The 26,905-nt window shown below is 44.6% G+C and overlaps 1 protein-coding gene across 2 annotated transcripts in view; it reads left to right on the top strand.

The window, feature by feature from the left end:
* The window catches only part of HEG1 (heart development protein with EGF like domains 1), a 90,841-nt gene that overhangs the window by 24,720 nt on the left and 39,216 nt on the right, over positions 1-26,905 (top strand). The window contains exons 2-10 of one of the 2 annotated variants that reach the window (XM_036905168.2): positions 3,090-3,377; positions 5,064-5,360; positions 10,578-10,928; positions 12,172-12,519; positions 15,917-16,231; positions 17,062-18,168; positions 20,136-20,252; positions 20,866-20,985; positions 25,538-25,641. In XM_036905168.2, coding sequence (XP_036761063.2) covers positions 3,090-3,377; positions 5,064-5,360; positions 10,578-10,928; positions 12,172-12,519; positions 15,917-16,231; positions 17,062-18,168; positions 20,136-20,252; positions 20,866-20,985; positions 25,538-25,641 — 3,047 coding nt within the window. Of the gene's footprint in view, positions 1-3,089; positions 3,378-5,063; positions 5,361-10,577; positions 10,929-12,171; positions 12,520-15,916; positions 16,232-16,839; positions 18,169-20,135; positions 20,253-20,865; positions 20,986-25,537; positions 25,642-26,905 lie in introns of both variants that reach the window. The other variant, XM_036905158.2, reaches the window with a different exon arrangement.

The following is a 26,905-nucleotide window of genomic DNA, read 5'->3' as shown; positions in this document are numbered from 1 at the left end:
TAGTTTGGGGTGGATTCTTTACAGTTTTTTATGTACAATATATCATGTCATCTGCAAACAGTGACACTTTAAATTCTTCCATACCAATCTGGATGCCCTTTATTTCTTTGTGTTGTCTAATGCTGTGGCAAGGACCTCCAGAACTATGTTGAATAAAAGTGGAGAGAGTGGGCATCCTTGTCTTGTTCCTGATCTTAAAGAGTCACTTTTTTCTGGCTTCTCCTGAGAATAGTTTCTCCCATTGTGCCCAGTTGACCAAGAGGATAGAGAAAGCTTCTTCAGACTCTTTCACCTCCTCTTAGGAGGCCAACTTGCCTCTGCAGCTCAGGAAGAACAAAGGGAGCCTGACACATGGGTCACTGCTCTCCACAGCCCCAGTCTCCAGTTGACCTTGGTGGCTGCCCCTGGGAACATCCCTCTCTCCCATTTCTGGCTGTGTGTTGGCCTTGCCTGTCTGGGACTGGGCCCCAGAGGAGGCCAGGTGCCTGGATAACTTCCCTCCCCCTTCAGGAAGCTTCTGTTAATTATTACTCGTAGGAAACAGAATAGGAAACATGAAAACAGTAATTCTCAAGGCATTGGGGAAGAAATGATTTCCTTAGGAAAGTTGGTCAGAATCTCTTGCAGAAGATTTTATAATCACCACTTCTCTAACCCTGATAAGTGAGATTCTCCTTGTAGGAGAGAACCAGAGGGGAAACTGCTGAAAACCACTGATCCGGAATTGCGCTATGCAGTGGAAGAGCCACTAGGCCACATGGGGCTCTTGTGCTCTTGAAGTGTAGCTAATAAAATACCCACTGACTTTTAAAGGCTTGATACCAAAAGAATGCAAAGTATCTCAATAATTTTTATCAGTTATGTTTACATCAGTTGAAGTATTATTTTGAATATGTTGAAGTAAACAAAATGCTACTTAAGTTAAATTCACTTCTTTTTACTTTTTAAAATGTGGCTACTACAAAACTTAAAGTTGCATTTGTGGCTCACGTTATAGATCTCCTGGGCAGCGCTGATCTGGAAGATCCTTGTTCCTTTGGGGGTTCTGAGTTAGAGCAGATGGGTGGGATGCCAAGTCCAACCCGAGAAGGCTGCTCTGTTGCTCTGGAGAGGTCTGCACAGGGCCTAGCCACAGCTTGGAAGCCAGAGCCAGACCACTGCTGGGGGTGCCAGCCCCTGAGAGACAGCACAAAAACAAACAGTGTTCTAGGAGCTGCTGGGATAGTACACTTGTGATAATTTGAGTCGAGCTGTAGATTCTGTCTGCAGCCTCTGCTGGTCAGGTTGTTTTCACCTGACTCGGGGACACAGACATGACTTCATTCATCCCTGAAGATGCATGGTGCCCACGGCCCCCAACCTTAAGCAGGAAGAAAAATGTCATTCCCAAATGGGAAAAATAAAAATGGGTTTTTCAAGGACCCATGTCATCAGCAATAACCTCAAATGGTCCTTGTCCTCCTCATTGCTTTCTCCAGAGTGCCCCCTAATCAGCACGTGCATTTCATATCCACCTTCATGTTAGTTTGGACACACAGGGAAACAGCTTTTAGAATGCTGTTTTGGTGCTGTCTCTCAGGGGCTGGCACACCCAGCAGTGGCCTTGCTGTGGTGTCCAGGCTGGACCACATGCAGACTTCTCCAGAGTAACAAGACCACCTCCTTGGGTCAGACTTGGTGTGCCACCTCCCTGCTCTAGTCTGAACCCCCTGCCCTAACAAATGGCACTTGATTCTACATTTGGTTCCCTCTGTGCCCACTTTTACCCCAACTTTAATTTCATCCTCACAGCGTTTTTAACTGATACCCTCTTGCCATTACCTTGGGCGATAAGGACATCAATGATCAATTAAATCTATTTTCTGACTAATATAACGTAAATACATTCCTAATTTACAAACTTCAAGTACCAGCCCATATTAATAAGCAACATTTCCTCAGCTTCCCTGAACCGGAACTAAGGGAGAACAGGAAGATTTGTTCAATCTGCCTCTCCAGCGCTCTATTCTTCCTGCTAAGCCCAGTGGGAGCTGAGGGGCTTGGGCTTCCAGCAGGCTGCCTGGTGACTTGGACAAGGAGCACGACCTCCCTGCCCCTCCTTTCCTTCCTGCAAAGTGGGGAGAGTAAGAGCACCTACTTCCGACATTGTGCAAGGACTGAATGAATGAGTGCACATCAACTGCATGTTAGTATTTGGTGCACAACACAGATACACTTGTTTAACAATATGAGAAAATAGTCTATATTCTATTTTGAAGCTTGTTGTTTCAACTCAGTAATACCTGTAGAGTATCTTTATTTTATTTTATAACAGTATTTTAATGACCTGATATTGTGCTTTTATATGAATATATTGTACCTGGTTTAAATTGATCTGCTATAGGATTTTTAAGTTTTCTTTTTCTTTCCCTCCCTTTCTTCCTCTCTGCTTTCTTTTTTCCTTCCTTTCTCCCTTCCATTCTTTCTTTTTTGCTATTGTAGACAATGAGGAAATGAACATCTATGCAGCTAAATCTTTGTCCACATTATTGAGTATTTCCTTAGGGTAAATTCAAGGAAAATGAAATTACTGCATCAAACCTATTTACATAACTAAGGTTTGGGTAGTGTTGTCAAACCCTTGACATGTTTTTCTAGAATTGTCCATGTCACCCTCCTGCCCATGAGAGTAGGTGTCAGGATTAAGAGCTGCCAGCATCCACCCTCCCACCGCCCAGAAGGCACAGTTCCCAGCGACGGGGCTCACAGTGCTTCCTTCCCTCCGCTCGCTCCTGACCTCCATCCCCTGCACCCGTCATCCACCCAGATGCCAGAGGGTCCAATGCTCTTCCCTGAGCCCCATGCTGATCTCTTTCTAGCAATTCTCATGATTTATTCACTTACTGTAAAATGTAATCCTATGTAGTATTGTCACTTCATGGTTTGTACACTGGATTGCAAGGATAATTACACTGGGAAAAAAGAAAGGTGAAATTATTCTACGTGAATCTACTTCTTTACTCAGATATCTCGTCAGGGCTTTTCTGAAGGTTTACTTCTCCTTTCCGAGGCCAGCAAGTTTTCACTGATGCATTTTCTTACTGTTTCAGCTCCTATAAGGAATCACTGGTCAGAAAATAACACTGAGCCCCACACAGAAAACATCACCTTTGATCAGAATCAAGTGGACTTCTCAAAAGTGGTCTCCAAAGAGGGTGTGGTGGGTCAGACCCCAGGAAACAGCCAGCCTTCTTCAAATGTTCCAGAAGACTTTACTCCACAAACTGAAGCAACAAATGCTAGAGGAAGAAGTGGCTCTCTAAGGAGAGCAGATTTCACCATTTCCCCTGTTGGGCCTGAGGAAGCAACAGCCCTAACTTCTCAGGGCGTCACTTCAGGTGCGTTTGTGCTGAGGATGTTCCTTTCATTACTGTGTGTCCAGTCCTGGAAAACAACATTTCTGCCCATCCCCCCCCCGCTGCATCCTGGGCAGGGGTGGATCAGACCTGTGCCTTGGGCTCCATCTGTGGCACACTGTGGTTCACTGAGTTATAAGTCTAGACTGCATTGAAGTGCAGATTTGCTGAGAGGCCTGACCAGTCCTTGGAACCTATATACTCCATGGCTGGATTGCCTCCATCCAGACAAGGTCCGGCGATCTCGCCACACTGCAGGCTCAGAGGCACCAGTGGGGTGGGCTGCATGTCTGCGTGTTCTTGTTGATGTGGTTCAAATGGCTATCCTTGCTCCCAGGGGCACAGCTCAGCAGCTTGCCATTTTTAGCAAAGCGTTTCAAGAAGGGCTGGGGTAAGATCTGATTGAGGAAGGGAAGACCCAGAAAACTGGCACTAAGTAGGTGCCTACTGCTGCACACCAAGATGTCTGTTCTCCCCATTCTCACAGCAAGCCAGTAAGGTCACATTATTCTAATTTTAGGTGTTTGGAAACTGAAGCTAGAGAAGTTAATTAATCCAGTGTGTGCAGGTCAAACCACTAACAGGTTTCAGAGCTGGGATCAGAGCCTAAGTCTGTGTCTGAGCGAGGTGGGCAGGGATACCTGAGGAATGGGATGCCTGGAACGTGTGAACGCAGATACAGAGGCAAGAGGAAAGCGTGGCCTCTTTGCGGGGTGGCAAGGCCAGTAGCCTCCTTTGCTGGATGGCGTAAGTCACACCCAGAGGAGAGGACGTGCAGGTGGGCCATTGTGTGGATGGGGTTAGGGACAACGATGGAGTGATGGAGGGCTTTGACAGCCAGGCAGTTTAGACTTGGTGTGCGGGGAGGTGTCACTGAAGGTTTCTGAACAAGGCAGTGACATGATGGAAGCCAACCGGGCAGGACTCACCTGGCAGGCAAAGATGTCTAGGCTGGGGAATGGGGCAGAGGGAGCCTGGAGTCAGGGGGACCGCCCAGAAGACACAGAAATCCAGATACCAGGTGCAGAATATGGCCGGTGGGGCCTCAGGGATGGAGCAGAAGGCACTAGTAAAGACTCTGCCCAAAGGGAACTGATACTATTTGATAAAGGCCTAAAAGTAGCAGATGAAGCCATCAAAGATGACCCCATGGTTTCATGCCCTAGTGGCAGGAGATCTGGCTGGGGGACTCAGTGCCATAAGAAGTACGTATGACAGCATTGTATGTTGCATTCATGAATGATGGGTATAGCTTAGAAACCACACATGCTGCTGCCTGGCTTTGTCAGTCACCCAGATATTGGGGATTTGGTTTGTGTTGAACTTGTCTGTGTTCAAGTAAATTGTGGGACCATCTTTTGGGATATGAATGATGAGTTGTGATGATCAGAAACTGATCTCTGATTCCCTGTCAGCTGATGCTTAGCCTCATTGAGCCCCTCTTCTGATAAGTTCAGCACAAAATGCTAAGTGTTTGTGAGCTCTGAAAACAGTCTTTGTCTTGGTTTGTGGTCCCTCATTCAGGAGTTAATTTTTCAAAGAACGAATAATTGCTCCTAATTTCCTGCCATGTCTATTTCATAGAGGTCAGAGAGGAGCCCAATAAGAGACTATTCAGACCTTCGGAAGTGTGCTGGTGGAATTTTAATTGTTGCTGTCTGCTTTCAGCCTTGGGAAAGCATCACCTGCCATCCAGCAGTTCAGGGTTAGAAGGAAGAACTGCCCCTTCTCACACGGAGAGCATGACATTCCAGGGTCCCCTAATGAGGAGGAAGGGGCTCCCAGAAGAAGTGACTGTGCACACTCAAGTGGCTGCCACTTCGGGGCTGAGCCAGTCCTCTCTTCCGGCTTTGGAGGTGGGAGAAGAGACCACCCCTTCCAGGAGAAGCTCCTTGGAACCAGAGCTCTCCTGGCTGCCTTCCTCCAGGACCCTGGCTTTCTCCCCGCCCTCAGACCATTCCGCAGGTGAGTACTGCTATCCCAGCTTAACCCTGGAGAGTCATTCAAAAGAGAAATAGACCGTGTAGTCACAGGGACTAAGGACGAGGGTAACAGAAGTGCCAAGTGTTGGGGCAAAAGGACAACCTGCACAATTTATCTTGGTGTTGAAGTTCATCTTTAAAATATCTTTTAACTGTCTAAGGAGGAAAGTAATTGTTTGGTGGCTGCTCTGGACCTGTCTGTCCACCAACTGCTTTTCCCTTTACTCACTCACTCACTCACTCACACCTCCCCAAAGTGTTGCTATGTGTATTCTTGCATATGAGGCCACGTTCTTGAGTGAACATAATGGTGAGCATCATGTCATTTGATTAGGAGTTAAACTTGTAATTCTTCATTATTGCAAAAAAAGTTTCTTTTAATGGCAGAGGGAACATAGAAATACATTTTTCTAGTCATCTTTTTTCAAAAACCAGTACAGTGCAAGTGTTTGCAAAGCTGCCACAATGCCATTTCCATTCCTGGTTATCAGTTAAGTCTCTGCTCAGGTGTTCCACCTCCGTGAAGCATTTTCTCAACCCTTGGGTTCTCTGTGCCATCTACCTTGTCACTAGGTTATCTAATGCCTGTCTGTTCATTCAGAGGGACATCCTCTTCAGAGCACAGGCTGCTGTTCCTTCTTTTAAGTTCCCCACCTGCTGAGAGGTGAGGAGTAATGGGGATTAGGAAATATGCCCAAATATCACAAGGCCCATCCAGCTGTGGGCTGGAGAGAATGTTGGAAACTGCCCATCTTTTCTCTTCTCTGAGATTTTACTCAGAGTCCGACGAGCTGCATGCGTCCTTATCCCCATGCCACTGGGAGCAGGGCAGAGAGGGCTGGGAATATCCTTGGGAAGTAGAGGTTAGGTTGTTTCTGAAATGGCCATTTCAAAATTTTTATAAGAGATTTTTAGAAGTACTTTTCAAGACTAAGGGTTTGGGTTTATGTTATTAAACCACAAACTGAACCAGAAGTCCTTTCTGTAATGCCTACTTAAAGCAGCCCATTCCTCTTCCATGGACTCTGTACAGTTTCCTGCTGACTGGGTATGTATATAATTTATGATTCATGTTTTTAGGAGATTACTTTTTAAGATTATTTTAAACACTGTTAGATTGGATAAAATATATGATCCTTTACAGCTTCAAAGTTCTGTGGTTTGATGATTTACAACCAGCTTTACTAAATGGTGGAAAGGAAGCATTTTCTAGGAAGCTACATTTTGATTCTGGTCAGGGTCATTTAATATTTATAACTTAAATTGAGCCCATTATTGTGGTATATTAGAAAATCAGTCCATGTTTCCAACTTTACTGGATTTGACTCCATAATCACCTATATTTTTCAACATTAAAAAAGTAATCATTCCTCAAATTCCTTGAGCATTCATCCTTTTAGAACCTTATGCTTTTAATTTTTGAACAGTTCTACCACGTCTTTCCTATTTCTTGAGTGTTTCATTTGAGCGTCTCTCTTCTGTCTTAGTGAACTGGGTGTTCAGTGCTTGGTAGAGTCCCACCTCCCTCATCAATACTGGAAGCCCAGGCTTTGGGCACTGTTAAATGAGATATTCAGGCATCCAGGGCTGTCTGGACCCAGCCTGATGGCCTCCCATCCTCCTTGCAGAGATGCAGAGAGCACATGCACAAGACCAGAAACCACATGGGAAACAAAGTTCTGCTTTATTTCTAAGGCTGGGTAGTACCTGTTAACCTGCTAACCAGAGCTCTGGTACGCTGCCGACTTCCCCTTAAATCTAAATCTTGAGATTTTACTATCCCTTTCTGACCACAGGATCCAGCTTTAGGCTCACAAGCAGAAATGCTGAGGGAGCTGGAAGGCCTTGCTGGCAGAGCAGGGTCACCCAGCCCAGCTGGCCACTCTGTGGGAGCACAGAAGCAAAGAGGGAGTATGGCAGGTGTGTGTGCCTTTTTACACTGGGCCACTCCATCACTAGTAAGTGTGATCCAGTGGAAGCCCTGGCACTTGGACCAGTCTGATGAGTGATGTTCCTCACTAGGTGAGCACTAGGATGGCAGGAAAGCCCCGGGCCTGGCCGGGGAGGTGGAGCAGAGCTCCTTATTTGAATCATAATAGGATTAGAACACATGATCCTAAGAACTTTCTAGTTGTAGCATCTAACAGCTAAATCCAATTTTAAAAAGAGCTCAGAAGCCATTTGAAATTGTTTTTCTTGCTCTTTTCATCATTGTATACCTTTCTGTACTTTTCCTGTATTCTGTAATGACCATGTACTATTTGATCATTAGGGGAAAAGTAAGTAATGCAACTAACAGAGGAAAAAGTTCTCTTTTAAAGGCGGAAAGAGATATGTGTATGTTGAATTGTGTGAGGGTGGCTACCATTGAGCACTAAATTTAGTACTGAGCTTCCTGGAAACCAGAGCATGAAAGGAAATCGGGTGGGGCATGAGATTGTCGTCAGATAAAGTAAGCATACAATTTCATCCATAGGCGTAAGTGTTTTGGGGGCAGTAAATTTGAGACGGAATGCTGAGAATCATAATAGAAAATGCCATCAATTGCTGTTTTGTGGAAATTATGCTAATGTTCTTTAAAAGGTGGTATTTTAGATAGATTCTCATAGTTGCTGAGTGTGTAATAATGGATCTCAGCTCATGAAAATATACTTCTGTGAGTAGCTGAGCTAATGTGGCCTAGGTAAATTGATTTGTGGTGATTTCACTTTGTAAAGGAAGAAAGCATAAATAGCTCAGAAGAGTGTAGATTTAGCATATCTTTCTCAAATATCAGCTGCTTCAGCTAAGTTTTTGGCAAATTCTGGATAGCAGTCAAGCCAAGGTTGAGCATTGTGACACATGCCTGAGGTTCCAGTACATTGTGTTGTGATTAAAGAGTGGTCCATCCACTGTTACCAGATGAGTAGACCTTCTTTTCAGCTCTTGTTCCAAAGATTAGGGAACTTGGCTTGTTTCCACTCCCAAATGGATGGTCTTCCCGTTTTTGAATGGCTGCTTCTAGAGTAGAAATAAGCAAGGAAGGACAATTATTGAAAAATCAATAGTGCTGGCCTGTTGATTAGAAACATGGTAAATTTCCCCCTAGGTGTATTTAGCAGGCACTCTTTTAGTAGTTTAAGTGGTGGTTATAGATTAGTTTGGCCAAACTTTTTCTCCTTTTATTAAGAGGCACTGCCTCTTTAGAAGTATTCACACAGCTTCATAGCTTTATTGTGAGAATTAAATAAGATTATGTTTATAAAGTACTTAGCACAATGTATAAAGGTGTATATAAAGCAGTGGTGCATCATGATTATTTAGTAAGTCGCAGCCTTTAATAATGATGACAGTGAGGTGATGAAGCCATACTCCACAGAGCCCTCAGGGTGAGAGAAAATGCAGCCTTTTTCCTTTTGGGACTTTCAGCCCTGGTGACTCCTGTAGCCATGTTTCTATGGCCATTGATTTGCTGGGTAGGTACTGGGACTGTGTCCAGTAGAACTGCCACTTACATCAGATCCATGATGAAATAATGTAGTGTCCTGGGAATACACGGGCTTTGAAAGAGCACCCAGCAACCCAGTGAGGCTGTAATTTGGAGGACTTACACAGTAACTCTAAGGAAGTTAGGCCTCAGAAGCTAAGTGGTTGAGTGAGGATTTGGGGCATATCTATAATATTGTTTTCTTTATATTGTATTTTTATTGGTTTGTTTTTGTTTTTAAGTAGGGGTAGGTTTAGGTAGGCTGGACTCTGTTTTTGTGTCAGTCTTCCTCTTCCTTGTTTCAGTTACAGGTTCTGTGGGTCCCCTGCACCTTTATTTTGTCATCATTAAGGTCCAGTGACCAGAGCTGCAGGCTCCGTTCTAGGTTTAGCTGGTTCTATGGTTTGTACAAGAGTAACAGGAACCTTTGTGTTTCCTGTGTCTTTCTCTCTAATTAATACTTAATATTTATTTGTGCTTTTGGTGACAGCTGCACATAGGTCTGGTTTTTAAGGAACCATTTATATTGAGAACTTCCATCTTCCCTTTCTGGGTTGTAATTACAGCTCCAAGCCTTGCATTATACAGGTACAGAGTACTTTTTATTATTTCTGGCTTAAAAAGAAAAAAACCATGCTTTCTTTCCCTGGATCTTGCCTGCTGTGTTTCTACCCACTCACCAAGCTTTCCTGAAGTTTATTCCTGTTTGGAATGAGGATTTCACTATGCCCTTCTGAGGGTCTGTTCTCAGGTGTCCTTTGGAAAGTTTTTTGTGGAAGGGAACCATTAGTAAGCCACCTGTACTTCTGTGGAGTGGACTGTGCATTTTGACCTATGAGGTGTAATTCAGTTCTCGAGGTTCTTGACAATCCAGTGTCTGCCATCTCTTTCATCAGAATAACTGCTCCCATCCTGGAGTCCTTAATATCCTAGAGGCCCATTAGAATGTGTTAGCTTGAGAGCCAGTCTCCAAAGCCCAATGAGGGTAACTACAATAATGGAGCCTGTTTGCTCCTGGATGGATAGAATTAAACCAAACCGGTGTGTTAACAGTGAGTATCTCCTGCTGATTAGAAGCTCTATTAGTTTGTAAGTACAGTTCAGTTAACAGTCTTTCAAAACATAAGGTTTAAGGTGGCCATGATGTGGGAAATAATAAAGAATCCTCGATGGTGACAAAGCCAGGAATTACTGTTCTAGGTCAGTATTGTTCCGACTGTGGTCTGCAGAGCACTAGGCCCCCTTGGGTGACCTGGGGGCTGGGCACCCTGAAATGGACCCATTTTTATTCATCTTTATGTATGAATTTCAATTTATAATGGCATTCTAACAAAAGGGTTATGCTGCTAAAAACAAAACAAAACAAAAGCCTGTACCTTATCACAGTGGTTTGGCCTATATAACCTATAAGGTTGAATTCAAGACTAGACGTTTTTACCTTCCTCATAAAAACCTCAATAAAAACCAAGGCAAATAATATCTAGAGGCTTTCTCCTGTCTTTTTTTCTAGCTTGAGCTGAAGCTGCTCTTCATTCTTGGTGAAGGACCTCATGCTTCTCTAAGCTCTGTGAGAATTAGAGGGTGTCAAATGTGTTTGTCTATGTTAGGTCACGTTGTGTGTGTGATTTATCTACCAAAATGCAGCAAACCTCATTTGTATCTAGATACATCTCTCATTTTCTTAACCCCCCCCCCCCAACCAGTAGTCCTGAAGCATGTTTTCTTCCATTTCAGCTTCTGGAAGTGTGGATTTGCTGAGCAGCCCCACTGCTCTCCAGAGCCTGTCTGTCAGTCAGCTGAACCATCTGCATGCCGCCACCACGGTCCCTCGTGGGGTCCCAAGAATGCTTCAGTCTTTAGCTGTCAGCTTGGGGCCTCTAAACGAGGTACAGAGTTTCACGGAGGATCCTGAAATTGCCACGACCTCTGTGTCAGTTCATTCTTTGCCCTCTGAGGCAGAATTGGGAAGAAACAGTGAAGTAATTGGGAGTGTGGGGGATGGAGAATTCGAGCCATCCACAGAAAATGGATTTGACCTTACATCTCCCAAGGTTGCAGTGGGATTTTGGCAACATGATTCCCCAAGTAAGTATCCAGTCTTTACTTGACCTACTATGGGCATTGAAGAATTGTTGGATTTTCTTAAGGAATTGCTTCAAGAATATTTACACTCTCTTAAAAAAAAAAAAAAAAAAGAATATTTACACTCTCTTAAAAAAAAGTGTTTTCTTAGGTAACACCATCTCCTCTGGTATACCACATTGTCACATTTTAAAAACAAATTTTTTTTATTATCAAATGTACATTACAATGTTTCAACAGTCCCTCTCCCCCTCATCCCCTCACCCCCGCCCGTCCACTCCCGTCCCCCTTGGTAATCACTAGTCACTTCTCGGTGTCTCTGAGTCTAATGCTGTTTTGTTTCTCCTGTTTTGCTTTTTTTATTCCACAAATAAGTGAAATCATATGGTATTTGTCTTTCTCCACCTGGCTTATTTCACTGAGCATAATTCCCTCTTGATCCATCCATGTTGTTGCAAATAGCAGGATTTTTTTTTCTTTTATGGCTCAATAATATTCTATCCGCACCGTCACATTTTGGTCTTCATCCTTGTGGGAACATGGTGAGGTTCCTCCAGCTTTCTTACAAATGAGAGAAGTAAGGCTCAGAGGCTGTGAGCGACGAGTGTGTGGTCACTGAGCTCCCAGCAGAGTTGAGCCCTCGGCCTTGGAGGTCACTGTTGATTGCATCCTGTCACTGGACAGCCCACCTTCAAAATGAGAGCTGGCTGGCTCCTTAAAACTAGCTTGAGCTATTGTATGTCCAGATCGCCTGACAAATGAAAATGTGCAGATGTAAACAGATTCCCCATATTCATGGTTTTAGGATACTCCCTATAGATTAATTTTGTTTGCTATACTTTAAAAGTAGAATAATCTTCATTAAAAATAGGACTCTTTTAAAAAATGCTTCTGACTGGAACACTGTATTTAAGCACATCATGTTTGTTCGACATAACACACTCCAGCCCTTGACCATTTGGGGGAAAGAGAATAAAACATTCAAGCCTTGAAGTTACTCTGCTACTTTGCACATGCTGTTAAAAAGCAAATCCTTCACTAACACTTATTTTTAGTATTGGTGTCTTATTGACACTGAAGAGCTTTGAAATAATTATTTTAGAGTATGAGATTGCTCATCAGGTTACCCATACAATAAACACTATACAAGGTCCTTATGAAGGCGATCTTTCCTGGAGGGGCCTCGTGCCTCAGTTGCTGAGGGATCTGTTTCACATCCATGTAATGGCATTTTTTCCCATTACAGCCTTGGGAGGACACCAGCTGGCCAGCAGCTCGGATGCAGAGAATGCAAGTCCCATGTCTCACACTGAGGCTGTGTCAAGGTCAGTCCCATCGGTCAGGGGTGGAGAGGACACAGCGCGCTGGGTCTTGACCAACAGCGAGGCATTCACAGATGTGACAGGAAGCTCTAGTTCCTATCCTGATGTTGGGAACACTTCAGTTTTGACCCAGTTCTCAGCCTCTGCCCCACAGTCCAGAGGAAGTGACACAGCGCTGGGTGATAGGAGTTACTCTGAGCTGGCCACCGAGTCTCTGTCATCATCTTCCTCCGAAAGCCTGGATGCCTCAGCGCCACGTGGTGAACGCTCGAGTGAGTTTCCACTTCACAGAACTGCCCCCCGTGGAGGGCACAGGGCTTCTAGGCTTAGGATCTTCCGTGGCAGAGTAAGGCCATGCACTAGCGAAACTGCTTCCTGGGCCCCTCTGCTTTCAGTATGCTTAGGCTGTTCTTCTAGCTGGTCCACACAGGTGTACGTGCGCACCCCCAGTTTTTCCTGTTACATCCCCAAGGAGTTGCTGCCCCCAAGCTGCTGTCTGCTCCTCCAACACACAGCTCAGGTGCATCTCTGCCCATGTCCTCCCACCCCCTGGGACCCACCCACCCTGATACCTGCCTCGATCACACAGCTTCTGGAAGGTGAGACTCTCACCCCGAGTCTGGCACTCATCAAGATCAACTCTCCCTCCCCCTTTTTTTAAATGTCTTTATTGAGAAGTGAGTCACATTCTATACAATTGGCCCATTTAAAGCAAATAATTCAGTGGTTTTTAGTACATTCGCAAAGTTGTACAACCATCACTATTATCTAATTCTAGAACAATTTCTTCAACCAGAAAGAAACCCACTGTTCAGCAGCAGTCACTCCCTGTTCTTTCCTCCTCCCAGCTTTTGGCAACCACTAATTTACTTTCTGTCTCTATGGATTTTTCATGGAAATGGAACCATAGGATATGTGTGGCCTTTTGTGTTTTTCACTTGGCATGTTTTCAAGGTGCATCCATGTTGTAGCATGTGTTAGTACTTTCTTTCCTATTCATGGCCAAATAATATTCTGTTGTGTGGATATACCACATTTTATGTATCCTTTTATCAATTATTGGATGTGTGGGTTATTCCCACGTTTTGGCGATTACTAAGAATACTGTTGTGAACATTCAGGTACAACTTTTTTTGTGGACATATGTTTTCAGTTTTTTTGGAATTGCCAGGTTGTATGGAAGCTCTATTTTAGCTCTTTGAGAAGCTGCCAAACTGTTTTCCAAAATGGTTGCACCATTTTATATTCCCAGCAATGTGCAAGGATTCCAGTTTCTCAGCACCTTTGCCAACACTTGTTATTATTCATCTTTTTTATTATGGCTATAATCGTATACCTAGTGGGTATGAAGTGGTATCTCACATGGTTTTGATTTATATTTTCCAGCTGACGAATGATGTCAAGCATCTTGTTGTTCTCATTGGCCATTTGCATATCTTCTTTGGAAAAGTCTATTCACATATTTTGACCATTTGTAATTGGGTTGTCTTTTTTTTTTTGTAAGAGTTCTTTGTATATTGTGGATATTGGTCCTTTACCACATATATGATTTGCTGGCATTTTCTTCCATTCTGTGGGTTATCTTTTCACTCTTCCAATGATACATATCATTTGCAGTGCAAAAGTTCTTTTTTTTTTTTGTAAGAGTTCTTTGTATATTGTGGATACTGGTCCTTTACCACATATATGATTTGCTGGCATTTTCTTCCATTCTGTGGGTTATCTTTTCACTCTTCCAATGATACATATCATTTGCAGTGCAAAAGTTCTTAATTTTGATGAAATCCATTTTATTGATGTGAGAAAACTTTTCCTTTGATGTTCCTTTATAATGTTGTTTTTGGGTATTATTTGAAAACAATTCTCAGCAACTTTATCAATGTAAAGTGTACGCTGACTAAAGCAGAAATGCAGTAACTTATCATTTATGTTTATAATAGGTTTAGATTCTTACCTCTCCACCACTAATCATACCAGCTCTGCTTCCCCATTGTGAGCATCCTGATGAGGAAAACTAGCATTTATTCCTACTGATGTGACAGCATGTGTTTATCATGAAAGACTACCACATGTATGGGTGGAGAATATTTATGCTCTTTTATGTCTGTGCATGGAAAACACATCACCTGTCTCCTAAACAAAAGGAGTCATTTTACACCCTCACAATGGTGGGGCTTGGAGCTTTTACCTTCTCACACCGGGAGCTTAGTTGCTCAAGCCTTTTTCCCTTCTCCATCTCTTCATTGCCCTTCGTTCTGAAGTTAATGCTCAGTTGGTTGGTGTGGAAAATGTGATCTCGGTATAAAGAGCTAGATAAGGAACCACCTCATTCCTGGAACTGCCTCCCTGTGGGTGAACACAATGCCTTATCTCGTTTCCTCCGAGTCACCCAGAGCTGACTGATTTCTGCCATCCGGCCTCGCCGAGTTTTTGGTTCATCCCTTTTTCCAGGTTTCAGGGCAGTCCCTCTGTTTCGGGTCCTGTCTCTCTGCTTTGTGAAGTCTGGGAGCCTAAAGGGGTTGGTTGGTTGGTTGCCTTAATTTCATTTAACAAAGCCTATACGATCTCCACACCCCATGCCTCGTCCTCTTTGTCCAGGGACCTTGCACTCAGCTTGCAAACCTCTCCTGGTAGATGTCCCATGGATCTCTTTAGCCTTCAGCCCGGGCCAGGTCACCTCTCTTCCTGTCCCTGGCTTTCTCGGTGCTGCTCCATGTCACCGTGTATCCCCATCCCCATGCTCATTTCTGTCTGTCACTTACTGCAAACCTTTCAAGAAGTGACCTTACCTAACACTCAGCTTTACATCTATTTTCTGTCAAGGTGTGTCCGTTGGGTATCAAGAGCTAGCCTGGACTGAGAATAGGAATTAAAACCAAGAAAAGAGACTTGTTTTCTCATAGAGCCAGATTATGAAGTATTTAGGCCAAGAGGAATCAGGCCTCATTTACATCATTTCTGAAAAGAATTAATTACTTGATAATCTAATAATATAAGACTCTTTAAGCTTATAGCTTAAAACATATACCCAAGGAAGGAGGAAAAGTTTATTCATGTGTCATCTGCCCCTGTTCCATGCCCACCAACAAAATTTTTAAATGCATTAAAAAAAAACACAATGCACTTTTAACCTCCGACCACAGAATACCATTTCTCATTGAAGTGTTCAGGCAAAGAACTTGTGCTGTGAAAGAGTGACAGGCCCTTTGGCCCTTCAGGTGTCACTGTCCTTCCAGGAGGTAATATGGGCCTCCCTCCTGGGCCTCCTTAGATCTAAAACCCCAGTAGGGTTGTTGGTCAATCTTTGGCTGACCATTCACCCCCCCTGCTGCCACCACCAATTTTCATGACCTAAACTATTGTGTATTACTGAGCATAAATACAGTATTGATCCGGTTCCCCGAGGTAACACACTCTCCCATAAAGCCAGGTCACCTGAACAGATGTGCTGAGCTGCAGCACCTCCTGGGGTTTCAGATACTGGTCCCTGTTTGCAAGAACAGCACCCATTCTGGTTTTGCACATGGTGAGTTTCAGATTAAGACTGAAAGCACAGGGAAGCGTTCTGGCCATCACAGGCCCGGAAGTGAGGCTTATTCTTGAGACTCAGGCACAGCACGGTGCTCTACCCCTGCACTGACCCGCATTCCCTTTGCAATCCAATCGCAGCCACTGAAGACAGTCCGGAGCGCCGTGTCAGTGCCGTTGCAGGGGAGGCCCCTTCCCAGGGGACGCAGGCCGGAGCTCTCAGCGCACACACCTCCGCCACCGCGCCTGGGACGGTCCCGGGGACTGGGGAGCTCGCGCTGCGGTCTCTCTCCAACGCGAGCATGACTTCGGGGGCGGCGGGGCGCTCTGCGGCGGTGCCCAGGGAAGCAGAGGGCGCCACACCGCGTGGGAACGGGACCTGGGCCGCTGCCGCCACCGCGCCAGCCGCCGCCCACCTGGACGCAGGGTCGCTGGCTGCCTCGCATACCCTCGGAGGTGAGGCAGGATCTCTCCCCATGCTCCCTCAGCTCACCTGTTAGCGTGTGCACAGCCCCAGAATGACGATGGTCACTGTCCATCCTGAGAGCACCTGACGCGCTCTTTATGAAGAGCCCCTGCTGGGTTCTTCCCTGGCCCAGCCTGGTCCCCCCCGCTTGCCTGGGCCTTCGCGATGTTGCCAAAGTAAAGGAGCGCGGCCTTGGCCAAGGCCAATCTCCCTGGCTCTTCTCTCATTATACTGAAGGGAAAGTTGGGAGGGGCTTCCTTTTTCCATTTAGGCAAAGAGGCTGTTCTAGTTGGGGTCCTAAGAGCTTTTCAATATGATACCAGTTTGCTTCTATCAAAGCTCATGGAAGGAACTGGATCCTCTGGCCCCACTTTTATTCCCATTTCCACTGCTTCCACCAGGCTTCTCACTGGAGCGTAAGTTCGCTCAAGGCAGACTGACCCTTGCGGCCTTCCCCTGCTGTCTATCCAGAGTGCCGGCCATTGAAAACCACTCTCCCAGGAAAGTGTTTCACCCACTGGCATTCACAGATAGGACATTGTGTGTGTGCAGGAGATTTCTTGTTTTGTTGACCCAACTTTAATTTTTCCATTCACAGTCACTGGAATTAGCCACGATCAAGTGAGTGGCACAGATATTGACCAAAGGACTTCCAGCGACCGCACGGACCACACCTATGTGACCTCTGCTTTCACCAAAGGAGAACGGGCTTTACTGTCCATTGCAGACAGCAGCTCGTCCTGGGACATAAGGGAGAGTTCCACCTCTTCCAATAAGATCTCAAACTCTTCACATTCCAACTACTCTTTCTTTTCTCCAGCTCAGACTGAAAGAAGTAATGTTTCATCCTATGAAGTGGAACATGCTCAGCCTTCCACTGAGTCGCTGGTGCTGCATGCAGCCAACCCTCCATCCTACACCCCTGCCATGAATACATCAGACACTACAGCTTTTCTGGATGTGGACGCTGGGTGGGATGGTGGTGCGTCTTCTTTGGGGCCCCCTTTGCCTCCACCCTCAGTGTCACAGTCCCACCAGATGTTCTCATCAATCTTAGCCACAACCAGAGCCTCTGCTCATGCAGTGCAGTCCAGCCCTGATGCACCCACATCTTTGTCTTCCTCACCACCACCTCTACCAGTATCCCTGACAGCTTCCACCCCTTCCTTACTGTCTGCTGCCCAAACAACTGTACCGCCTTCACCTTCTACCCTGGCCGTGCCCAGGGCAAGGGACTCTCCTGTGATGTCAGTTTGGACGTCGACAGTGGCCTTATCCACGGCAGCACTCCCCATAAGTCAGACAGCAGATCCTGAGAACCAGAGCAGCACACGCCCTGAGGAAGTTGTTACGGAACTGAAGCCGCCGAGCCTGGAGTCTCTGCCCACAGAGGCCACTGAGGCTGTGACAGCGAGGTCTACTTCAGGGTTCCCTATGCCCACAGCCCTAAGAGAGGCTTCTGCTGAGCCAGCCCTTCCAGCCACGGGCACCAGCATAGCCCAAATGTCTCCAGCTTTGACAACCACTGCTCTCAAGACCTCTCAGCCCCCCATGACCACTCCAAGCCCCCCGACAAGCACAGCAGCTCTGATGGCAGACTCCACAACAGTACAGACTACAGCTGGAAAGCAGCTTTTCCCAACCAGGCCTGAAATTCTAGCCCCACAAATCTCAACAGAAGGTGCTGTCACCACAAAAAGGAGCCGAGTCCATGTAGATGCCAGCACCCGACTGATCCCTCTGACTAGTGTGCCCACCACAAGGCTTGGCATTACAGAAGAGCACAGCCCTGCTTCCCATTTCCTCAGAACATCCTCTGCCCAAAGCACAGGTGTTCCTACAGCAGAAGCAGTGACTCCTAAGTCTACCACCCTCATGGCTCAGAGCAGCACGGAGCCACCAACAGTGCTGTCCCCTCCAGCCTCAGGTAGCACACACTCACACAAGCACACTGGTTGCTCAGGATCCATGTGGCTGCGTGGCAGTGTCCGGTATTTGCAATAGTGCAGGGTCTGTTTTGTGATCTCAAATGTTTCCTGTTGAAACACTTAAAGCATAAAATCACATCATGGTGGAACTGGTTTTCTCATCTCAGAGTTAAATGATTCTTTCTGAAGAAGGAGGAGAGGATGGCATTGGCCATGTGTGCAGTCAGTAGAGAGTGAGTGTAGCTTATAAAACCCTGTCACTGCAAGGCCTTTTAAGCAGGCCTTTCACTCTCCAAGGCCAGAGCGGGGCAGTGATGTGGGATTGGAGAGTGGAAAAGCCAGAGCCAGGAAGCTTATAGTGGCCTGAGACATGGAGTAAGTACGTTCTGCTCTCAGACCAGATCCCTGAGCTGCTGAGTCCGTCAGCCACCCCATCAGTCACCCGGGAAAGCCCAGTCTCCTGTTTCTCCCTAAGATTGTGTTGCTAGTTGATAAATGCTGTGGGGAGACACATTCAGTAAGAGGCTGATGGACTGACCATCTCCCACAGTGACGGCATGAGGTCTTTACACTGTACGTGAGGTTATCTTTGTACCCATGTTAAAGTTGCTGGTACAAAGGAAGTAAAACCACCCAGGTGATTCTTATCATTGAAGGAAAGATGGAAGAAAGTAGGGTGATGTATCTTTTGATGTCATCTTCAAAATTGTATGTTTGGTTTGTCCAGACCCAGGAGGGAAGTCCGCTTTGGTGAAGGGCAAAATGGAAACTGACGGCTTAAGGAAGAAGGAGAGGGGAGAAATGTGTTGTAGTGACTAGAGCAGGGAGCTCGGTTAGTGTCCCAGTTCAGCTGCTCAGCCATGACCACCCTATACTCCCCCCCACTGCCAGCCGCACAGGGCCATGATGCTTCAGCGCCTCCTTTGTACCAGTGACCCTAGCACCTCTGGGAAATGAAAGGTGGATGCTTCTCCAGGGAAGCTTAAGAGATCTGCTTCAGAACTCTCAAGGCTTCATTTCCAGAGGCCAAATATATCCCAATACCAGATGGAACATAATTCACAAATCTCCCTTAAAGCCGATTATAGCCGTCGTAATGAGAACTGGGGGCAAGTATTAGTAGCATCATTACTGGCTGTGAATAGGATTTTGGCGACACTGTCCAAAGGTACAGTGTTTGGTCATATAGGTGCTATGCTTCTGATGGCGATTTTAGTTGTATTTAAAATAGCAATGCAGAGTAGGACCATCATCTTCAGGATTAGCCCATTTGTTTTCAGGGTCCTTCTTTTGGAGCTAGAACTCTTGGCTTCCGCCTTCTTGTCTCATTCTACAGCTGATTTTTGTCCTTGGAGAAATGAGTCCAGTGGGACTCACTGTCACATTATGTAAAGAGAGAGTATTGTGGTGCTCAACTCCGATTGTTTTTCTAAATGATTGCACAATATGTGGAGCCTCAGTTACATTTTGAGATTTTTGGAAAAGGGGAATCTTGGAGCCGGGAAGATGGTTGATCAGGGATGTTTTCTCCCTTAATGTGTATTTTAAATTGGCATGATTCAAGTAAAGTTTTCTAAGTATCCCAAAGGCAGTAAAATAGTCAATCCTGAACTGAGTGCCCTGCAAGCTTCTGGAAGGTGAGACTCTCACCCCGAGTCTGACACTCATCAAGAACGACTCTCCCTCCCCCTTTTGATTTGGGTTTGAACCAGATCTTGCATCCAGAGATCTTGCATCCATTTGCCCGGCTGGTGCATATGTACACAAGCTAGTGCTGGTATCCACTCCCATTTGTCTTCTCTGTACCCCTTGAGAACTCACTCTTATTTTAGTAGCATGGCCTGTCAAGGCAATTAAACAGAAATAAGGAAAAATCAAATATTAGTCAGGAGAATTAAATATTTATCCAGAGCCACCTTTGCATCTCCTATGTAATTAACCGCTTTATTCCTGAATGTGTTTTTAGTTAACAGCTGTGCCACTAGCCCTTGCCGTCATGATGGGAAATGCCTTGTGGACCCCACCAGCCATGTGTATCGATGCGTGTGCTCACCTTCCTGGCAAGGGGATGACTGCAGTGTGGGTAAGAGAAGTAATCTCTGGTGGCCTGCCCTACAGTACCTCATTGAGATAGGCAGTAAACACCATTTTCCTCAAAATGTAGGGGAGGAAAATTTTAAAATCAATATTCTGCTTACTTGAGAGATACCATGCTTATGCGTGGTAATGTCAGACAATAGCATTTACAGGCCTCTGTAATTTGGCTGCATTCTGTGGGCTCCCTATCCTACTGCCACACTGGACCATCTGCAGCTCCCTAAAGAGCCCTCCACTTTCCTGCCCCCTGCCTTCACTGTGCTGGTGCTTCAGCCGAAATCCCCCCACCCCATGTCTGCTAGTTAAAGTCCTTCTAGGCTTAGTCCAGATGTTATTGGAAACAGTTCTTAATTCTCCCATCAAGATCTGCTTTCTCTATACCTCCAAATCCTGGCTTATGCTGGCAGTTTGTTGTACACACTGATGCCTCCACCTTCAATAGACTGGCAGCCCCTTGAGGACAAGGGTGGTGCCCTGCTCATCTCGGGGGACCCGCTGCACCTAGTGCCATCTGTCTCTTAGTAAGTGCTTGTTGCACTGGGTTGTGATTTTTCTGTCTGCCATAAATTCACAATGGCCTTGTGTTTTCTCCTCTGCAGATGTGAATGAATGCCTCTTGAACCCCTGCCCACCCCTGGCCATGTGCAACAATACTCAGGGATCCTTCACCTGCAAATGCCCAGTTGGATACCAGTTGGAAAAAGGAATATGCAATTTGGGTAAGAGAGTTAACCTATTTTGGAGTTTATCCTGCACCACAATATATTTAACAAAATAGCCTTTATTGTTCTTCTCCCTAAACAAAATCAATATTCACCCAGGGTATAAACTTAAGAAATACAGAAAGAATTAGAAGGTATTGCCTATTGTTCAACTACTCAAAGATGTAGCACCTTATCTGCAATCTTTTTTAGTGTGCATTTTGTTTTTATATAGTTGAAATCATGTGGTATTTGTAAAACTTCATCTTAAACATTTTCCCATGTTATTAAAAATATACAAACTTCTTAATGACTGCATAAATATACCATCATTTATGCCTAACATTATTTGCTTAACCATTCTGCCCTGCAGTTAGGAAAAAAAACATATATCAAAAGGAATTCTAACCACACAGGTTAAAAAGAACTAGAAAAAAGAGACTAAATGCCTAATTATCCTACCACATTCACACATTCTTTTCCTTTTTAAAAACAATCTTCATGTTCTTGTCCACAGGCACATACATTTTTATAAAGCTGTTACTGTAATTATACCATACAATTTGTCCTATTTTGTTCCCTAATTTGATAGATTTTTGAAGGTGGTTGATTTTAGATATTATCTCCATTTTACAAGTTAAAAAGCAAACAACCCAAATGAAAACTAAGGTCTTCACAAGATGCTAAGTGGCCACATTCATACAACTGCTTGATGAGAGGCCACATTTCTAATTCCCAGTTCCTTCTGTCACAGAATAATGTGTTAATCATAGGAGCTCTCTTACACACAGGATATAGCCCTACGGTAGAGCGCCAAGTTCAATACATAACTAGCCGAAATTAGAAGTGAAGAACATAGAGTTATCTAAGCTGATTGAGGAAATTGGCAGGTAAAGTGAATCATCTTAAATTGGCCAGTGTGATCTTAGCACACAAGAAGTGCTCAGGAAATATTTTTTTGAGAGGACAGGTGTCTGTGTCCTTTCAAAGTGTTATTTGCATGAATTCTTATTGCCCATAGGCTGAGGTAAATCATCAGACTTAAGAAAGTTGTATCAAATGACAAAACTCAAACAATTTGGTAACAAGTTTGATGTCCTTTATTCAAAGGAAAGCTGAGCATGGATGGGGGCACAGAGCGCCCCACGAGCAGTGGAGCACTCTTCCTGGGGACCTTGGGCAGTGTTACAGAGAGTTTCCAGAGCATTAGAAGCGGCAGCACAGACACAGAAGGGCATAGTTGCCTATCTGACCTGATTTGGAAAGTTCAAGGAATAAGGAAATACGTAGAGGGCCCAGTGCTGGCTTGGCGGTTGGGGATTGGCTGACTGGATATACTGTGTGCCTGGGCAAGGGGAGTATTTACAGGAACACAAAAGTTTGGTTTGCTGATGTGGCACTCCTGGCAGGAACAGCTCCACGCTGGGCCTAGATGATTATTTCAACAGTTGGTAGCCTACTAAAATAATGGTAGAATTTTTTTATTTTTATTTTTTGGTATCATTAATATATAATCACATGAGCAACACTGTGGTTACTAGATTCCCCTATTCTCAAGTCCCCACCACATACCCCATTACAGTCACTGTCCATCAGCATAGTAAGATGCTATAGAATCACTACCTGTCTTCTCTGTGCTATACTGCCTTCCCTGTGCCCCTGCTACATTATGTGTGCTAATCATAATGACCCTTATTCCCCTTATCCCTCCCTTCCCACCCATCCATCCAATCCCTTTCCCTTTGGCAACTGTTAGTTCATTCTTGGGTTCTGTGAGTCTGCTGCTGTTTTGTTCTTTCAGTTTTTGCTTTGTTCTTATACTCCACAGATGAGTGAAATCATTTGGTAGTTGTCTTTCTCTGCCTGGCTTATTTCACTGAGCATAATATCTTCTAGCTCCATCCATGTTGTTGCAAATGGTAGGATTTGTTTTCTTCTTCTGGCTGAATAATATTCCATTGTGTATATGTACCACCTCTTCTTTATCCATTCAGCTACTGACGGACACTTCGGTTGCTTCCATTTCTTGGCTATCGTAAGTAGTGCTACAATAAACATAGGGGTGCATATGTCTTTTGCAAACTGGGCTCCTGCATTCTTAGGGTAAATTTCTAGAAGTGGAATTCCTGGGTCAATTGGTATTTCTATTTTTAGTTTTTTGAGGAACCTCCATACTGCTTTCCACAATGGTTGAACTAATTTACATTCCCACCAGCAGTGTAGGAGGGTTCCCCTTTCTCCACATCCTCACCAACATTTGTTGTTGTTTGTGTTTTGGGTGGTGGCCATCCTAACTGGTGTGAGGTGATATCTCATTGTGGTTTTAATTTGCATTTCTCTGATGATTAGTGATGTGGAGCATCTTTTCATGTGCCTGTTGGAATAATGGTAGAATTTTGAAAATTGTTTAAAATACAAGGATCAAATGAAAGTATTATTTAAAGAAAGAAAAATCCAAGAATATAGACATCTATCAAAATCAAGAATTCCTCTTATCCTAACAGTTTATTCATATTAGCTACACCTGTAGGAAATAAGCCAGGAGTTGTCAGCTTAAGAATGGAGGAGACAGAAGTGATTTCATTTTGAAGCAGTGAGTTAAGTACACAAGTTGGGGAACTCGAAAGCCTGGCTTCCAGCTCCAGGGACACCACCTATGGCACATGACCCCTGAGCCTCAGTTTGCTTATCTGTATGATCAGATTGCCCCCTGCTCTGCTTCCCACTCAGGGTTATTGTGACAATCAAATAAAATAGTGCATCTGAGCAAGCTCTGAAAGTGGCAGAGTTCTCCAGATGGGAAATCTCATTTGACATTGGTCTCCAACCTCTTGTACCAGAATTGTAAGCAACGAAAACAGTAAACTATGAATACAGAGTAATAGTTATGGATCTTCTTTAAAAAAAAATCATTTAGATGACCTATGTAAATCAGCAGTCCACACTGGAAGTAAAAAGTTGCCTTAAAGCCAGGTGATGTTACTGCAGATGTTAATAAGGGTGCAGGGACTGGGGGACACCGTGAGATGCTATGTTCATGTTCACACTGAAAGTAGAGGCCACGTCTTCTGTCAGGGCTCAGAAGAGATCTTGTTTGCAACATGCACTTATCTGTACAGAGAACTGAGGTGTGAGCCTGGGCCCTTGAGATGAGAAAATGGAGGAGCGGGCTGGCCGCTCTGCAAGCGTGTGTGCAGAGTGTTCCACAGGCACAACTCTTGGGGGAGGAGAGCGGTTCTGTTGTGTTCATAATCATTTTTCCCTTTTCAAGTCATTTAACTTCATTGTTCATAAACATCAGCGGAACATGCAAATTAGAGCGTGCTGAAATGCTTTCATTTGGCCAAGAATGTTTTCAAAGAGCTCCCTGCTGCTCAGAAAGAGTCCTAAGCAGCTGGCTTCACTGAACTGTAGAAGAAGCAAAAAGATGTTAAATAAGGATTAAGGGCTTTAGACAGTAAGTATAAGATGTTAAATGTTTTCCCTGGCTCATCTTGGGCCTTCTTAATTCAGCAGACAAACCTTCTGTGAAAGAGCAGTTTCATGGATTTCTGTGTCTTGGGTTATATTTTTCCAGTCCAAAGGGGAAAGATAAGAATTTATTAGGAAGGAAGATAAGAGCCGGATATAAAGTAGGCTATCCTAACTTTTGGTTGCCTGCCTGTTTGTAAGTTTCATTCCCCTCAGGCGCAATCAGCACAAATTGATGTTGATTTTATGAGTGAAATAGGCCTTGAAGTTGGGGCTACTTTCTTTCACATCTGAACCCAGCAATATCTTGAATATGGGCCATTGTCATTATGTGGCTTATAATCATGGAATCTGGCAGAGTGTGGGCCCACTGCAGATGTTTGGCACCTTCTTCTGTAGCCGCTGGGTTGTCCTTAGAGTATCAGATTCCTCAGGGCGCTGAGGACAGAAGCACACGTGACAATCTTAAATGTTAAATTTGCTCTTGGGAGCTGGATGACCTTGGGAAGTTACCTGACTTCTAGAGGCCCTTTTATCAGTGATGAAACAGGCATTTGCTGGAGCATGAGGAATGGGGGCTAGTGGAGGTGAGTGATGAGAAGAGGAAACCCAAGCACATCCTTGAAGCTGAGGACTTACCAACTTGGCCAAAGACCTAGTGAGCAAGGAGCTTTCCTCTCTCTGAAGCTGCATGGGATGGGGCCTAACGAGAATTTTTTATGCCTAGCCCCACATCTCCCTCTTCTCCTCCCTGGACTATGTTACTTAGGCCAGCTATCTTTCTCCCTTGTCATAGCTTTATTGAGAATCTATTATGTAGGAGGCCATTAGAAAGATGTGAAGAAGGCTCCTTGGAGCCTCTCACCCAAAGGTTTCCTCCAGTCTGAGCCGTCAACTCAGTTCAGTAGCTGCTCACTTTCCTAGAGAGGAATCTAAAAGAGGGAGAGGTGGTCTCCACCCTCCAGAAGTGCTCTGAGATTGTCCTGCGAGGTGGAGTGAATTGGATTGCACTGGAGATTTGCAAGTACACAGCCTTGCATCTATCGACCTCAACCTTGGGTAAGTTCTGTGGTCTAACAGGATATGTTTTCATTTTCAGTTAGAACCTTCGTGACAGAGTTTAAATTAAAGAAAACATTTCTTAACACCACAGTGGAAAAACATTCAGACCTACACGAAGTTGAAAATGAGATCACCAAAACAGTAAGTTTCCTGAAAGGCATCTTCCTTCCAGTCCTTCCGACTTCATGTAGAATTGGGAAACTCCTGGGGATCAGCAGTATCTCTTGGGCTGTGCATCTCATTATATCTGGAAGTGAAGCTTCATGGTAAAATAAAAGGCCTCTTGGAAATAGAAGAGAGGAGCTGGAAACTAGTGGCACCCAGTAGAAGTGTTCCTTTGGTGTGTCCTCCTGTGCAGCCTTAAGAGTCTGCACATGGACAAGAACCCACGAGGTGCAGCCTTGATCAGCACCTCGTGGGTTCTTGTCCATGTGCAGACTCTTAGTCACAGACATTTAGATGACATGCACCAGGAAGAGCTGTTTGGGTAAAATAAAGACCCAGAAAATCCTCCTATCCCACCTGCTGTTGACATGCTGTGCCACTGGTTTGTCTGTGTTTTGGAACTTGGGGAGAAAGATGCTCTTCTCCTCAAGGGAATGCCAGAGGCCTAACAGTTAATCCTGACCATCCAGGGCTGAGGATTCACTACATAGATTGATTATCTAGGAGCATTTGTTTGTCTCTCTCTCTCTTTGTCAGGAAACAAAGAAAGAAAAGTGGAAAGAAAAGAAGAGAAGAAAATGAAGCTCAGAGAGTAAATTTTGCCTCTCAACTGTTATCTGAGTCTAAGATTTAGTGTTCAGAAAATTGAAGTTTGCCATTAAAATAAGTTATAGATATTAACTGATTTCTGATTTCAGTTTTACTTATTTCATGTGAGTAAGAGTTACATATTAGCCAAAATGTATAGGATTTTCTAGGAGGATGGATTTTATTTATGTGAACTTTAGATTCCAATTCCATTTCTGTATCTAGTGAGCATCTACTGTCACAGGCACTTTCCCAGATGCCTCTCCTGTAAGAGGTATTGCCAACACTTACAGTGTATAACTGGGAAGTTAATGACACTGAGTTCACACAGAGCAGGTGCAGAGTTAGGGAACAATCCACTAGACCACCCTTACTTCTGACATCAATTGCAAGTTTGGGGTTCCCCAAGACCATCCTCAGATTTGATGATTTTCGAGAAGGACTCACAGATATTGCTGAAAACTGTTACACTCAGTTATGGTTTATTACAGTGAAAATATCCAGGTTATAGTCAGCCAAGGGAAGAGACGCATTGGGCAGAGTCCAGGGCAATTCCAGATTTGGTATTTCCAGTTGTCCTTTCTCTGTGGAGTCATAGACAGTGCTAACTCCTCTGGGCAATGATGCGTATAATTTTCATCGAGTGTTGTCA

This window comes from Manis pentadactyla, chromosome 1 (genome assembly GCF_030020395.1).
Source record: "Manis pentadactyla isolate mManPen7 chromosome 1, mManPen7.hap1, whole genome shotgun sequence".
NCBI lineage: Eukaryota > Metazoa > Chordata > Mammalia > Pholidota > Manidae > Manis > Manis pentadactyla.
The sequence above is the reverse complement of the archived record's forward strand: the minus strand, read 5'-3'. Positions and strand labels throughout refer to the sequence as shown.